The sequence below is a fragment of the Arvicola amphibius genome, chromosome 4 (assembly GCF_903992535.2).
Source record: "Arvicola amphibius chromosome 4, mArvAmp1.2, whole genome shotgun sequence".
Taxonomy (NCBI): domain Eukaryota; kingdom Metazoa; phylum Chordata; class Mammalia; order Rodentia; family Cricetidae; genus Arvicola; species Arvicola amphibius.
In genome coordinates this window covers 65435668-65452115 of record NC_052050.1, presented here as the reverse complement: position 1 = coordinate 65452115, position 16448 = coordinate 65435668, and the positions used below count along the sequence as shown (strand labels likewise).

General features: G+C 47.5%; 1 protein-coding gene across 2 annotated transcripts in view; it reads right to left on the bottom strand.

The window, feature by feature from the left end:
- Positions 1-13327: 13327 nt before the first annotated feature.
- Positions 13328-16448, bottom strand: part of Glra1 (glycine receptor alpha 1) — a 79881-nt gene continuing 76760 nt past the window's right edge. The window contains exon 9 of one of the 2 annotated variants that reach the window (XM_038327352.1): positions 13328-13642. In XM_038327352.1, the coding sequence (XP_038183280.1) occupies positions 13328-13642 (315 nt within the window). The remainder of the gene's footprint in view (positions 13643-16448) is intronic. The other variant, XM_038327353.1, reaches the window with a different exon arrangement.

The following is a 16448-nucleotide window of genomic DNA, read 5'->3' as shown; positions in this document are numbered from 1 at the left end:
ACTTTTTCTAATGTTTATTTGTGTGTGTGTCTGTGTAGGTGTATGGGGTTGTATTCACACAGGGTGCTTGTGGCAGTCTGAACAAATTGGGTACCAGTTCTTACTTTCCATCCTGTTTGAGTAGCCCATACGCCACAAGCTTCCAGGGATCCCTGTTTGCTTCTCATCTTTCTGTAAGCACAAGGATTGCAGACGGGCCATGCCTGACTTGTCTGGGTTCTGGGCATTGGAGTCAGGGCTTCACACTTGCACATTGCGCCTCAGCCAGAGTTGCCTCCCCAGCCTTATGTTTTTTTGAGAACTGTTGTGATGGGTAAGTGTCTAGTTTGTCACAAAGGATAGTTTGGATGAAAATGAGAAGTTAGGAGTGTGATCGGAGTACCTCACAGATCTGAACATTGGCAACCACCATACATGAGATAACTGGGTCACATGACTTACAGGGTCATTTGTTTCAGGCGAGCCAATGAAAAGGTACCCCAAATTATTTTTGAGGAAAAAAAATTGAAGCAGCTGTGCATTGGCACAGACCTGTAGTCTCCGTACTAGGGGCCCACAGGCATCCATTCAAATTTAAGGCCAGCCTGCCCCTCTAAGTTTCAAGAACTTGAAGTTCTTCCTAACCTATGTTTTAACCAGGAGTTTTAATGAGGTGATTGACATTTGGCAGTGCAAGGTGAGGAAGTGTCATGGGATGGGTTAGGAACTACTTCAGCCCCTCTTCACAGCAGTGGGATGGGTGTGCTTTGACAGGGCACGGCCCTGACCGCATTTGGCAGCATAGTTTGCACTGCTGAGAATCTGGGTGTCAATAGTGACACCACATAAAGCCCAAACCCCAGAGCTTAGAGGTGCTCAGGGTCACAGAAAACACAAGATCTTTCTTCTGTAAGTGGCTTGACCCTTAGATCATAATCTGTGGGGATGACTCAGTGGACAGTTCTTTGTTATTGAGTGGGGTTTTAATCTGGACCCATGCATAGTGGGTATTTTAGCCAAGAAGTCTTAGTCTTCTTTGTGTACATGCATGCGTGTTTGTGTAAAACATTTGCCATGTGTGTGCAGATGACCTAGGCAGCCTGAAGATGGAGTTGGAGTTACAGGTGAGTGAACCCTCCTGCATAGGTCTGGAAACCGAACTTCTATCCTGGAAGAGCAGCAAAATGCTCTTAACCACTGAGCATCCGTCCCTCCAGCCCAGAGTCCCTGATAAAGTAAGTAAATCTTTTTTTTTTGTTGTTTTTTTTTTTGTTTGTTTTTCAAGACAGGGTTTCTCTGTAGAAAGTAAGTAAATCTTAACCAAAACTTTTATTTGCTTTCATGGCGAGGTGGTACTCCTGTGTTCTCTCTCCAATCTCAGCTGCTGTTGTGGAGCAGAATAGTTAAAATATGGGCCTGTGGCACATACTTGTAATTGTGGCATGTTCAGGAGGTGAGAGAATTGTAAGTTCAAAACCAACCTCAATTGCAAAGCATGAACCTGTCTCAAGAACAGTACAGCAACAAACAACCAAGCGAACCCATTTAACTTTCATGTTTACCCTTTTTATTATGACACAGTAACAAGGGGAAGAGATGGCATGAAGCAGTTGAATGAGCAGGCAGGGATTCTGGGCAGTGCCTATTGTGTTGAACCAGCTTAGTGCCTGTGAGCTGAGTATTCCCAGAGTGGGATTGCCACTGCACAGACCGGAGTCGGGGTGATACTCAGAACATAGTAGCACCTCTGTTCCTTTTGGGAAGTAAGCTCATTGATTACTTACAGAACTAGTGTTCCCACCCTCCACTCCTCTCAGGGAGCTGTGTTTTTTGTAAGGAGGGTGGGGAAGGGTATAGGTGTGTGGTGTGTATGCTTCTGTGGAAGCCAGAAGATAGCCTGAGTGTTCTCGGGAGTCTTTTTTTTTTTTTTTTTTTTTTGGAGGGCGGGGGGTGGCAGGAGGGGGGAGACGGTCTCACTATGTAGCCCTAGCTGTTCTAGAACTTGCTACATAGATTTAGTCACCTCTTTAACTCACGGAGGTCCACTTCTCTCTGCCTATCAGATGTTGGGCCTGTGGCACACGGTTGCAATCCTAGTACTCAGGAGGCTGAGTAGGTGAACATGGAGGTGTACTCTGAAGTCCCTAAGTGATGGCTGAGTCAGTGGATTTAAGGTGTCTACCACTGTACCAGGCTCTACCTTGTCTTTTGAAATGAGGCTTCTCACGGGAACCTGTTGCTCTCATTAGGCCAGTGAGCTCAAGGGATCCATCTGTCTGCCTCACCAGTGCACGGATTCCAAGTGTGTCCCATGACACCCAGCTTCTGTGTTCTGCAGCTTGAACTCAGGTCGCATGTCAAGTACTTTACAGAATAAACAATTTCTCCAGCTTTGTTAATACGATGCTTTAATAACCGAACCTCGGCTGCCGTTTTCTCTGAGGTCCTTTGGCATTCTGTATTTGGTATGTTGGTGCTTTTAGTCCCAGGAGCAGTGTTTTGGGTTGAAAGCAATGTCTTGTTACCTTTCTGCCAGGTTGTGTGTATGCCATGTTGTGTATCAATGGCCTGTCGTTCTTTTCACTTGATTCACTTGGGTGAGGTTCCAGCATGTGGGATAAGAGTCCCCACATGATAAAGAGTCCTGGACATGCTGAGCCCACAGCTTCCTGTGCCTTCTCTTCCCTGAGCTTGTGCCTGTGTCTCCCGTCCCATCTCTGTCATACCAGTTTTTGTTGAGACCCAGCTCACTGTTGAGAATCATAAGTGAACAGACTCCCCCCACCACCTTTTATTTCATTTGTTCCTGTTTACAGGCCTGTCCCATTCATCCCCATGAGCTGTGTCTTCCTAGAGGACTCGCCCATGGTGCAGCCTGGAATTGGAATTAGCTGCTTTACCACTGTGCTAAGTTCTTAGGGAACGGAGAACTCGTGTTTAATTCCTGTATTCTTGAAGTCCGTGATAATGAGTCAGTGACTAGAAGTCAATCAATTTCAGATTGTGTGACATTTCTGTCCAAGGATATTCTTGGGAGATTGTGTATGGGGGGTATGTGTGAGGAGGAAGCCCCTGGTAAGTATTCTTCCTGGATGTCCCTAGTCCATTTTAGGCATTAATTCCTGTAGAACTGCTGGCCTCTCAACAAACCTGCTATTCATGTTCCACCCTGCTAGAAGGGCGTGGTCAGTTTCCCTTCTTCCTCCCCGCATCCAGTCTTCAGTTAAGTCCCACCATGCTACCTCAACAGACTTGCTGCCGCACTCCTCCATAACCGTGATTTCACTGGTCTTCACTGCATCGTTAGATGACTCTGAAGCAGCCCTGGCCTTGTATCCCACATACGTCTTCTCTCGCTCACTGCCCCCATAGACTGTAAGCCTTGGTGGCAGGATCTGTGAATGAGTCACCTTTGTTACCCACCCCATGGCATCTACCAATAAATATTCTTGACTAAACAAATGAATTTCTCTCTCTCTTTCTCTCCCTCCCTCTCTCTCGGTTTTTTGAGACAGGGCTTTTCTGTAGCTTTGGAGCCTGTCCTGCTCTTAGCTCTTGTAGACCAGGCTGGCCTTGAACGCACAAAGATCCGCCTGCCTCTGCCTCCCGAGTGCTGGGATTAAAGGCGTGCGCCACCACTGCCCAGCTGAGTTCTCATTTCTCAATATGAAGTCCTAGTGGAATGCTTCTCAGGCTATACACAGATTTTTCTCTGGGTATTACTAGGATTTCAGAAGTTCTCACAAGATTGGTGTGAAGTTAACAATTAGGAGTTAACCACAGAAAATTTCAGAAAACTTTAATTTTTTTCCATTAGAATTTGCATGAACATGTGTCTATGGATGGCTCAATAAATATACTTTTATATACAGCACAGAAAATTTTACATTCCATCTTTAAATTGCAGAAATAGATTTTTTTTACAAGCCAAAAACCTTGAACCAAAACGAAACAAAAGTAACAAAAACAAACCCTGCCATAACTTTAATGACTTCATGCAAAAAAGGGAAGGGGCCAAAGGGAATTGCCTGTTCAAGGTTGAAAGTCCAATGAGAAGTAAAAATTGTACATTAAGGAAGCGGTTGCTTAGCACGCTGCTTAAGGTGGGAGCCAGACAGATCCTTAACTGCAGCTTTAAGGCCATACCTAGTTTATACATATGTACAAAGAAGTTTCCATAGAAAACACATGGTCACATTCTCTTCTGGCAAAGGATGAGGAACTTCCATGAGAGTAATTCAGAACCAATTTTCCAGGTCGATTAATCAGAGACGCCCCGGGACTGCTACTTAGCAATCTGCTTTGGCTATGTGGCTTGTGGAAACCTCTCCCACTGTGGGCGATCGAGGACTTTAGAGCTCAGCCCACAGTGCCCAGCTAAGCACGACTCTTGCATCCTTTGTACTTAGACAACTACAGGCATCTTAACCTCTAGTGGACCCCACATCCACGCTAGTACTGTGATAGGAAGAATGGCAAGATGCTCTTCTGTTCTAGGACTGAAATGCCTGGGGAGTCAGTCTTGACTTCCAGGGAGCATCCCCTGCATGTTTTAGGGGGCTAACTTTTCTCCCTGTGCACTGGGACATTTCAGTTGGAAGCTTACTTTTCTGGGGAGAGAAAAAGGGGGAAAAAGTTACCCAAGGAGTCGACGGGAGATCATTCTATCTAAAAACCAAGCCAGGGAACTTTTAAGACAGGTTAGGTCTGTGCAAATACTTAGATGGATGAACTATAGATGACAAAGGGCAGTCCTTTGGAGGTGACTCCCAGGTCCACAGGAAGTCATTTGCTTTGGCAAGATTTGGGAGAGACTGAAGTGGCACATTGCTTCCCGTAGCAGAAGCTAGCTCATCTCGAATTAGTGAATTTTATCTGAAGTCCAGATGAGACTCAAGAATTTACCAAGCCTGAGATAAACAAGGCAAAGGCAGCACGGCTCCACCCGGGCATGTTGGAAGCCCCGAGACTCGTTTGGACAGTCACTTTGCTTTTATTACTGCCACCTTCTGAGTAGCGCTGTCAAGTCTTTGCGTGGATCCCAGCAGAGCTGTCACCAGGTTAATCTTGACAAAACGAGGGCTTCAAAGTAGTTATGGTTTTGTCTTGACCACTTTGCTTTTGAAACAGGATTCTGTTATTTAGCTCCGGCAGGACTAGAACTCCCTATGTAGCTCAGGGTTAGATCTTTCTGTTTCTGCCTGTGTGCTGGGAGCATAGTCATGCACCACCACAGCTTCTGTCTCGGCCACTCTGATTCACTTTGTTTATTCCAAGCCTATGGCAATGGAAGACATGTATTTTGTCCAGTTTTTCAAGTTTTTTTTTTTTTCTTTTTGAGGCTCCTGAGGCCCCTGCTATATCTTGTAAGCAGAACTCTGGTTGCTTAAATGGGGGATGGGGAAGAGAACATGCCCTTTACCCCTCTGTTGTCGGTAGTATGCATGCCAGCATGCAGTAGGCATTGTATGTGTGTCCAGCATGAGAAAGAAGCAAGATGAGCCCCTTGGGAGTCTAGCTCATTCATCTCATTTGAACTTGTTAGTGGTGATATTATCATGGCTCCATCATTGGAAGATGGAATCATTATGACATGATATTGGATGGGTTTAAAATGTACAATTTATCTCATCCAACTTTTAACTCCATTGATATTACTCTGGCTAAACTGGCGTGCAGAGAGCACAGTGCCTTTTCATGTGAGGTAGAAATGCATCTAACATGGAGAACGTTAACCTACCCAGCTGCTTCTGTCATCCCCTGCCCCCCAAGCTAAGGCCTGGGGACAATATCTCCTGAGAGAGATACTCTGAACCGCTCCCTCAAAATACCCCTCCTCAGTTGGTCATGGGAAGGAAGCGAATTCCTGAGGAAAAACTGTGTCGCTTTGTGCATTTGCACCTGTGATGGCGTCGCAGCATCTGGTTCCTGTCTGTGTTTTCTCCTTCATAGTCTGATTTTGTGCCTGGAGTAAATCTTCTCTAGGTTGGGAAGTGATTTCTTTAGATGCATCTAAGAATGAGAACAACATGCTGGACTCTTTTTCCTCCAGGTCTGCCCTTCAGTTAGACCAACGAGGTGATGTCTGGACCACAAACTCAGCTCTAGAAACACCTTCAGTATACTGCCGAGGATGTGGCTCGGTGGTAGAGCACTAGTCTTGCATGCCACAGGCTGTGGGTTCAATCCCGAGTCCCAACAGGGACAGAACACAGGGCTTCACTGTTGGCAGCGTGCATGACGTATGGAAAAACCTTTTTCAGTGTTCATGGTGAGCTCCACACAGAACCATAACTTTCAGGGCTGGGGTGTGGCTTAGTCAATAAAGTGCTTGCTGTACAACCATAAAGACCTGAGTTTGGATCCCCAGAACCACATAGAGGTACAGCAACCTCTTCTTCCTCCCCCCTCTCTTTTTTCTTTTTTTTTTGGTTTTTCGAGACAGGGTTTCTCTGCAGCTTTTTTTTTAGAGCCTGTCCTGGAGCTAGCTCTTGTAGACCAGGCTGGCCTCGAACTCAGAGATCCGCCTGCCTCTGCCTCCCGAGTGCTGGGATTAAAGGCATGCGCCACCACCGCCCGGCTTCCCCCCCCCCTCTCTCTACACACACACACACACACACACACACACACACACACACACACACACACACCACAAAATAAAGAATAAAATAAAGAAGCCTGACTCCCAAGCTCCTGTCTAGCTTCAGGGCCTTTTTGGCCTAAAGCCTTAGCATTTAACGGGATGAACTGATGACCTTTAGGATGTGGGCTCCCAGTGACTACTTCCGAGATGAAGGCAAACCAGGCTCATGTATCATGAGCTGGGGGTATCTCTCCCATGCTAGTGACTGTTTTGGGACTTCAGTCACTGCCTGCTACGTGGCTTTATTTGGATGCTCAGCTTTCACAGCATGTCACTTTCAGATTTAATATAGCAGATGCAGGGAGGGTAAAAAGAAAGTCACAGAAAAACTGGGAATACTTTCGTTTATAATGTCACATGTGGTTATAGTCTTGGCTGTGACACATGATGCTATTAGAGAATTCTCTGGCTCAGTTAGGTTAGGTTTTTTGTCCAGACTGAAGCATTCAAAGGCAAGTAGGTAATCTTCATCTGGAGTCAGACTTGGCCTTCGCTAGAGTCCACTCAGAGTGAAACTGCTCATTACACGGATGATCTGGGTGCCCTCAGGAAAGAAGCTAACATGTTCCTGGGTACATGACTGCTACAGCTAGCCGGCCAACACTCTGGTTTTGGGGTGGAGCTACAGCTGAGGCTAGGCAAATCCTGGGAAACAGCAGGAGAGACCTTGAACAGGGAGATGGACTGCCCGGGGTTTTGCGCACATCAAGTTGTCTACTGGACAGTTAGTCCAAGAACAAGGGATCCAGAGACAAGCATCTATTTAGTGCTTAGGGTTCTTGTTTTGAGCTGAGGGGGGATTTGACCGTATGGTTTCTCTTCTAATTCCATTTTCCCTTTCATTTCTAGATCTGGGATGAGAGAGAAGAGCTACTGGACACCCCTTCTTTTCTGGAACATTGATCAGTAGTTCTGTTTCAGTTGGTGCTTATCTGAAGACAGCTCCTTTTCCCCTCAAACACCTGCTTGGGAGAAGTAGCTGGGCAGCTGTCCCACAGGGGTATGCCATTTAACTGCTTAACAGGTGGATGAGACCACCAAATGGTAAATGGTTGCCATGGACATAGTCTCATAATTTGGGCTCACAACCCTTGAGCACCCCAAGAGCGAGGTGCCTCTGGTCCCTGCATTCCGCTCCCCCCCACAAATTATTCACACTCACACCAGGGCTCACCCTGCTCAATTTCAAGGCCAGCCCTTAGATACGATGCTTATCTTTGGCTCCTGTGACTTTTGTTCTTCTTCACCTTGAATGGATGGTAAAGGAATTCTAGGCTTCAGAAAGCTCTTATCCTAATTCTTCACTCTGGCCAAGTCTAAACCTTCCTGATACAAGGCTTCCACCCTCTGCAGGACCACAAGTAAGGAACGTGGTCCTCTCCCCCAAACAGCAGATTCTCATCTGCTCTCAGGCTCACTCCTCTTTGTCTTCAAACTTCAGTAACCACTCAGTGGCTTCACCTCAGCTAAGTCCCCTGTGTATCAAGCCTTAGTAGTAGATTATTAACCTTGAAGATGGGTTAGTGAGTTTATGATGTTTATGACTACATTTTGAGACAAAGAAGAGTGGAAATTGGTTTTTTTGTTTGCTTTTTGAGACAGGGTTTCTCTGTGTAGCCCTAGGTGTCTTGGAACTCAATTTGTAGACCAGACTGGCCTTAGATCCACAGAGATCCACCTGCCTCTGTCTCCTGAATGCTGGGATTAAAGGCATGCACCACCACCACAGAACACTGGCTCTTGATAAAGATCTTTGATCTCTAATCTAGTCAAAGATGGTATTCACCAGCATTCGAGAGGTAACTAGGATGTTAACCATTGTACACTGGGATGTACTTAAACAGAAACAGCCATACTTTTGATCTGTAGCTCTCAGATGCATGTTAGTGCAATAGCTCATCTATATTCTACTTTTAATAACAAAACATCGATCATTTCATTTCCTCAATTTTATGCTCATCAACAGTTTGGAAAGTTAAGCTTCCTTCAAGTTCACGGGAAGTGAAATAATTTGTTGAAGGTTAAAAAACACGTACATGGAAGAGATCAATGGACACCAGCCAGTCTCAAGCCTCAGTTCCCCATCCACTGAGGGACGAGGCCTGGATACCCTCTGTCGGGCTTTGTCTTGGGCTAGTTATCTTTGACTCTCACGGCTCACCGTGTGCTGTGGCTGCTTCATCTGAGTGGGTGTTAAAGGTGCTCTAGGCTTTGGGTTACACTGCTTAGGGCGACTATGGGTGGGTTGAGAGAGCTTCCAGAGGGTGTCGGGTGAGCTCCCTTCCTTTCTTCTCTGTAAGTACCCCAGCCTCCTGTACCAGACCCCTCCTTTGAAGGCTTCTCTCCCTGATAAAAACCTACACACTTGCCTGTCACTCACCCTTTGTCTGTCTCCCCCTTTGGTCAATCCACATACCAGGCAAGCGCTCTTCCAATGGAGAGTTTTTCATTTCCCTGGGGATTTTGCCCCACTCAAGGATATCCTCTCTGTTACTGGGATGTCAGAGTACAGCAGACTAAGCCCTTGCCAGGATGCATGTTTTCCTCGCACAGACAGACTTCTCATGGTTGAGCCAGTAAAGCAGACCCATTCTCTCCTCTCTTGTCATAGACTGTTGCTACTGTTTCCTAGAACTAGATAAAAAGAAAGTGGCTCTCGCTTCAGACTGCTGAAGTAGAAAAACAGAACCCATATTCTATTTAAAGAATGTGCTTCCTGCTTGCTTGGGTGGAGGCATCTTTTCCCAGTTGATTCAATGGGTAGAAATCATTCACCCATTCAGAGACTTATTGGCCACTTACCAATCCAAGAAACAGCCTGGGAAAATCCAGCCTCACCTGCCTGGGCAGAGTAAAGGGTGAGTGGAAAGTGCTGACGCCGTTCCTGAAATAGATACCCATAGCTTCTAGCGTGGTGTTCATCATTCTGAACCGGGCTTCCAGTCTGACTGGGAAAAGTCTCTGACTCTCCGAGCCCTGAAGAGGATACACTCTGCTTGTCATCTTCTCCGAAGGATGCAGTCACTGCTGGGGCTGTGACAACCCCCTTTGGCTTCAGCATGTTGCAATCAAGTAAGACAGAAGACCATTATCAGTGGCAGTACCACCTTGACTGGAGAGCCAAGCTGCCCTGCAGTCTTACGTCATGGCGCCTCGCAAGACATTACTTCTTTTTATGATGCTTGTAAAGATACATGTACTGGAGGAAGTGAACCAGCTTTCTTGTTTGTCTCCCAAGTGTGAAAAAAAAAGGCTATGGAAAATATTGGTACACTTCTGAAAGGGATGGCTTTCCTATTTATTGATAGTTTAGAATAGGAAATAATTAGGGTGAAACTTCCTTTTTTCTTCTGGAGTTAATAGAAAAATAGATCTCTTTAGCTGTCTGTCTGTCTGTCTGTCTGTCTCTCTAACACACACACACACACACACACTGATTTTCCATTATTGCCTTTGCCAAGAAGGGTCTTGCAGGTGCTAGGAAATTCCAGAAGAGGGCGGAGTAGAGCCGTTTATTTCTCAAAACAGTGGGCTTCCTGAAGCTAGCAGGGTGAGAGGCAGTTGGTGTCCCCACCTGGCTCCTAGAATAAACTGAAGCTCTGGAAGTGAGTTGAAGTCATCTACTGCTCTGTGCCCCTTTCCAAGGCTCACACTATGCACAATCGTCCGTCTGTACTGAAGAAGAGCTTCAAAACCAGTGTGCCATTCTCTGCATGGACATCAGATTTCCATATACGGAACCATCCGTCTTTCACCTGTAATCTCAGGGCATAAGGCCCTTTGTGCTCAAGCTGAAGGGGAACTAGGAAAGCCTTGCCCTGTTTATTGGGGTCACCTGAAAGCTTTGGCCTAACTTATCTAGTTCAAATCCCTTCCTTCGTTCCCTTCCCTCCTTCCTTCCCTTCTCTTTTCTCTTTCTTCCTTTCTTTTTGGGTTTCGATTAAAAGAGGAAAAACAAATTTGCAGATTTCCTGACAAAGAGAAGCAACAGGAATTGTGCTGGTCAGTGCACCTGTGCATAAAACCTACACGCTTGCACCGAGCCCTGAGAAATCAAAATGATGGTAGGCTTTAGGCTGGGCGAAGATCCTCAGTGTAAGCAGAGAGTCATAGCAGGTAGAGCCAGGGAGAGTTCAGATGCTATCCCATTCTCTCCACAGTGCATTCAGAGAGATCAAAGCTTGCAATGTACCCAAGAACACTCTGTGTATTAACCATGGGCTTGACTCAAGCTGTCTCTTTGCTTATAGTCTGAAGGGCTTTAGTGACATTCTCCAGTATGTCTCAAAGATGTGAGCCCATGGCTTGTTGGATTTGGCACCCAGGTCAGGCAGCTCACAATGGACCATTCCAAAATGATGACACGGCGACCCAGGAGCCCAGCTGAGACTGGGCAAACGGTTCATTGATTTCTCTGTCTCAGGGTGACTCCAGATGCTTGCCTTGGAGACCGTTTTGGAAGGTGCTGGGTGGTTTTGTGTGAGAGACGTGACTCAGCATAGATTCTGATGCTCCCCGTGGTTGCCCTATTCACCTAGACTGGAGTCACTCTGGGCACAGTAAGGAGAGGGCTCTGTTGATTATTTTCCATCACAGATGTTCATTACCTAAATGAAGTGCCTCTGGAAAGGGCTAATTGCAGCCTCCCCTTGATGCGCAGCCTTGGAATGACAAGAGTCCTCCTTTTGTGCCAAGGAAGATTCTCACAGCGCCACACACTGGCATCTTCATCCTGAACTCTGACTATTCAAGGCCATCTTCATGTTTCCTGCTTTGAACATTTTTAGGGTGTGAAAAGACAGACCTCAGATGAGAGTCACCCACTCGCCGGACTCCTACTGCTCAAGATTTCCCATAAGCAAAGGTCCTGTGCCCCCTCACCCAGAGCCGAAATGTGGATTGTCCTTTTGGATCGTACAGTTTAAGAGGAGGAAAGGCTCAGGCCGGTTGACTTTAGACCTGGAGGAACGCCATCAGTTCACTCTCATCCTCTTGGCTGCGTGGTGCATCTTCTTTACTCAGAGTATTGGCCTCTTGTCTTGGCTTCATCTGTTTTAGACCCATCTTGGTATTAGCTTCGATGCCACAAGGAAAAGAGGAAAACTCCCCAGGGAAAGAGCATGGTAGGGGACAGGTGGACACCGTCTCTTCATTCCACTCCTCCATCCTGCCCCTGAGCTCCCAAGCTTGAGGGATACAAGCAAAGTGCCCGACTGATTGTCAGTGATCAATCTCTATCCTGCCTGTAACTCTGACCTAAGGCCAAGCCAGTAAAGTGCAAGGACAGAAGTGCCACTCCTGGGTCCTAGCCAAGGAGTGCAGGACTGGGACAGGCTTCGTGCCATGGGTAGAGTGGTTCTGTGCATAGCCAGAGCTGTCAGGAGGACTCTCTCTTCCAGTTCAGCTCATCCCAGTCCCTGCCACTTTCCCTGGAGTGCCCTGGCTAGGCTGGGACCATTCTGGCACTTCAGAGTTAGAAGGAAAGAGAAATATCTGTCTAACTTTCCTACATGTTAAAGCTGTGCAAAGCATCTTTAAAAAAAAAAGACTTATAAAAATATAATGGGGTCATTCCCCCAAACTTCCCATGTTATGATCTATGAAATGTCAAAATATAATGAATGGACTTTCTAAATATCACAGTCTCTTCCCACCCACACACAGAATGGGCAGCAGCAGCATCGGCGACCTCCCTTTCACCGCTTCAAACTTGATTCCCACCTGGCATTTGGGACCTGTTTCAGCCAGGTCCACATTCCCATAACACACCTGCTTGCAGTTCCAAAGAGACGCTCCAAAAAAATAGACATTTGGAAAAAAGTTCATGGGTTTACACTCAGTCTCTCCCCATATTATTTCTTGAGATTATTACTTTTTTCAACAATAAAAAAGATTGCATATTGGTAATACAACGAGAAGACCATGGCGGCCATCGGGCTGGCGCTGAGTTGGGCTGGCATTGAAGCGCGGAAGCAAGAGGAGCAAGCTTGGCGCCCTGTGGGGGTTCCTGGATTCTCCATCTTCAGGCTTCCGCAATGGTCCTTCTCTCCTCAGTCACTTCCTGCTGTTGGTCTACCTTTATCCATCTCCATGACCCACGCTGGTGTCATGTGACCCTCTTGAAGCAGAGGTGGAATGGCTTTTTGGCATGTGTCAACGGAGGTCAGCTTGAAGATCGACATGGCATTTGTAAGTGGGCACATACCACAGCAAGCTTGCTAGTGACCATTTCTACTCTGGGAGAAGTTGTCCATCACTTTGGGGACTTTAAAAGTTTAAGCAGTTACTAGGCTGATTTAAAAGACGCATCTTTTGTTCTCATGGGTTTTGCATTAATGTTAAGCATGGTTATATGTCATATATTACACTGCTTTCCTGCTCTGGGGCAGGCAGCACTGACCTCCAAATAGGATACCCCCCCTGCCATGGACTTGAATTTTGAAAGCTGTGATTCCCCAGTCCCCCTCCCTGACCCCCACCCTAACCCTCATGGTCCTCAGTTGCTGTATTTGAAAAGGCTCCCCCACCACCTCATGCCCTTGGAGGCTAGATTAATATTGCCATACCCTGGAAGTATCCACCCCTGTGGTTTCTATTGCACTTGGAGGGAGATGGGTGTGCGCTCTCCCTCTCTCCCTCCTCCCCTGGCTCCCAGCCTCTGTGCTCCTCCCACCACCCTCTCCCAACCCCCCCCTTCCCCAGCCATCACTTGTTGTGGACATCCTCTCTTCGAACGATCTTATAGATGATCCAGTAGAACATGTTGAAGATTAGGAAGGCCATGGGGAAACCGATGCGCGATATCTTGTCGATCTTCTTGGCTCTTTGGATGAAGAGTTTCCGCATCTCCTCCGGGGACTTGGATGGTGCAGGTGGGGGGTTGGTGGTGTTGTTGTTGTTGGCACCCTTGACAGAGATGCCATCCTTGGCCTGCAGACAGGCTGGGCCCATCCCATAGGCGGAGAAGTTGAAGCGGCCTTCTCCACCCTCATCATCCTGAAACAGATTCAGCATGGGGCTCTACTTAAAATAAGACAAGGGCTGGGCACCCTCCCTGCAAGGCACTCCCCTTGGGGACCAGGCCATGCCATCTGATCCTCCCTGTCTCTCAGGCTTTGTGTCCCCAGTGGCTGGAGGCAGTCTGGCTGGCTGGGGAGTTCGGCCTTATAGAGGGGCGCCACTCACCTGCGGAAACAGATGCAAGCCAGGGGATGGGAATGGGTACAGATTCTGAGGTCCGAGTTCCACCCCAGGTTGTGGGTCTTTGTCATTTACTGACTTGTGACCTCAGTCTGCTAACTTCCTTCCCTTGCCTGAGAATTATTTTAAGGTTTCTTCTCAAGGCTTCTTCATCTTTGGAGGCTTCACTGAGTAGCTGACTCCAGGCTGGCCTGGGGTTTGATCAGGGTTTCCAAGGATAGTTTGGAGACATCCCCTGCTTTGCCTCTGTTGCCCCGTCCCATTTTCCCCACCCTGTGATGGCCTGGGAAGGAACAGAAAGCTCCTGGCTTTCCCATGTTACAAACCAGGGAAGCCATGGCTTCTTCCTGCCTCATGTTTCCACACCATCACCTTCAAGGGTCTGATTCCCAGAAGCTTGTCAAAGGCTCTTTGTCATTTGGCCCCAACTTACCTTTCCAGTCCCACCCCACTTCCCATGTGATCTGCACCCCTGCTGGCTTGGTTGGCCTTCTCTTCCTTTGTAAAATGTTTGATCCCAGATCCTAGTGGTTCATCTCTTTCCCGGTCAGCTCCATTTTGCCCTGGCCAGTTCCCTACACAACAGGACCAGAAGGCCAAGGTGTTTGTTTTGTTTTCTGTGTGGATGTGTGCTCATAAGTGTGTGGGTACATGTGTGCATGAATGGGTGCATGTGAAGGCCAGAGGTGGAGGTCAGTAATCTTTCTAGATCCTTGTCCTTATTTGTTAAGACAAGGTCTCTCAGTTGAACCCAGAGCTCACCAGTTCAGCTTGACTGGCTGGCCAGCTTGCTCCGGGGATCTCCTGTGTCTGCTTGCGTGGAGCTGAGATCACAGGCAGGTTACCCCACCTGCCTGGCACTTCTGGTTCTCATGCTTAAGCCAGAAGCACTTTAGCGATTGAACCGTCTGCCCAGGCCAAGGCCAGTGTTTTGGCTGGAAGCCGGCTGCCAATGCAGTGGGTGGTGCTGGCAAGATTTACCAGCTCACCTTGCCCTCCTGGACACCAAGAGCTTCCAGGAGAGGAATTCTGTCTTGCTTGTTCCCCGAAAGACAGTGCTGATGAGAATAAGAAATGCAACCCAGGATCCAAATACTCCAATCTCCCACGCCTCTGCCACCCTAGGGCGTTCCATCATCTGGCTGAACTGGACATCTCCATCTCCCTGCCTCAGTATGTCAAATGCTGGGACCTTGGGCGTGTGCGACTATGCTGTGTTCTACTAAGGGCTTTCTAGCAGGCTGCCACTGACCTCAGGATAATTAAATTCTCCCAGTGCTAAAGAAGGCCTCAGATTCCCTGGAGTGTGCCCATCTGCTCCACCTCACTGCATGCCATTCTCTGTGTGACATCATTCTTCAGTCGCCAGGAAACATTTCCCCACGTTTGAGGCTATTGGACTTTTCCTGTTTGCTTCAATTCAAGTTATTCTCTCTGCTATGCTTCTGCCTCCAAATCAGGAGTCCTTGTCTCCCCTCTTAGCTGCCCCTTGAGCTCCCAAAGACAGGTTAGCTGTCATGCAGAATGCCCTGAATGCCACCGATCCCACTGGGATCTGACATTGCCTCTCCCACTGAGAATAGCAGTTCTCTGCCAGTGGGGGGACGAACCACCTTTTCATAGGGGTTGCCTAAGATTATCAGAAAATACAGATATTTACATGATAATTCATAGCAGTTGCAAAATTACAGTTTTGAAGTAGCAATGAAAATAGTTTTATGGTTGGGGACCCCACAACGTGAGGAACTTCAGAGAGTTGCAGCATTAGGGAGGTTGAGAAGCACCGTGTTAGAGACTGAGCTTGTGAGGGCTGCCGTGGCACAGCCTGTCCTCCCAGCATCTGGAAGCAGAAGCAAGAGGATCAAGAGTTCTGGACCACCTGAGTCACACAGATGGAGGTCAGTTTGAAGTATGTGAGGCCCTGTCCCTCAAACCAGCAACAGCCAGCTCACAAAAACCCATCAGGAAACAAACACTGGGCACACAGCCATGTTCCTTTAGTGCGGAAGCACAAACCCTAGCAAGATTATTACTCCAATAAATGAAATCTTCATCAGCGCCAAGCCTCTTCAATTTTTTTCTTAGACTTATTTATTTTATGTGCATGGGTGTTTTTCCTGCATGTATGTTTGTGTTCCAAGTACATGTAGTGCCTCCAGAGACCAGAAAAGAGTGTTGGGTATCCTGGATCTGGAGCTGCAGGCAGTGTGGGCTACCATTGTGTGTGCTGAGAATCGGACCCGGGTCCTCTACGAGGACAGCAAGTGTTCCTAATGTTTGAGCCAGCTCTCCAGCCCACCCAGCCTCCTTTTAAATATTTTCTTCTTTTCACTTTTTTGGTTTATCTAAGGGGGTGCTGCATCCTGTGTCAGACACATGACTAATGACCAGGAAACAATCAGTGAGCCCTTCTGGCTGAGCATTCACTGTGGAAGGCAGAAAATGTGGGGCATAGCACGAGGGAGGGCAGGCGGTGGAGGCCTCACACCAAGGCCAAGAAGAGGAGTGGGGGAAGCCAGCACATTCCTGGACCCAGGATCTGGCAAGCGACCTGGGACTTTATAATAACCAAATATGAACTTGCCCTTACTGTTGGGAGGCAGCGAATAGAAATGGTTATCCCCCC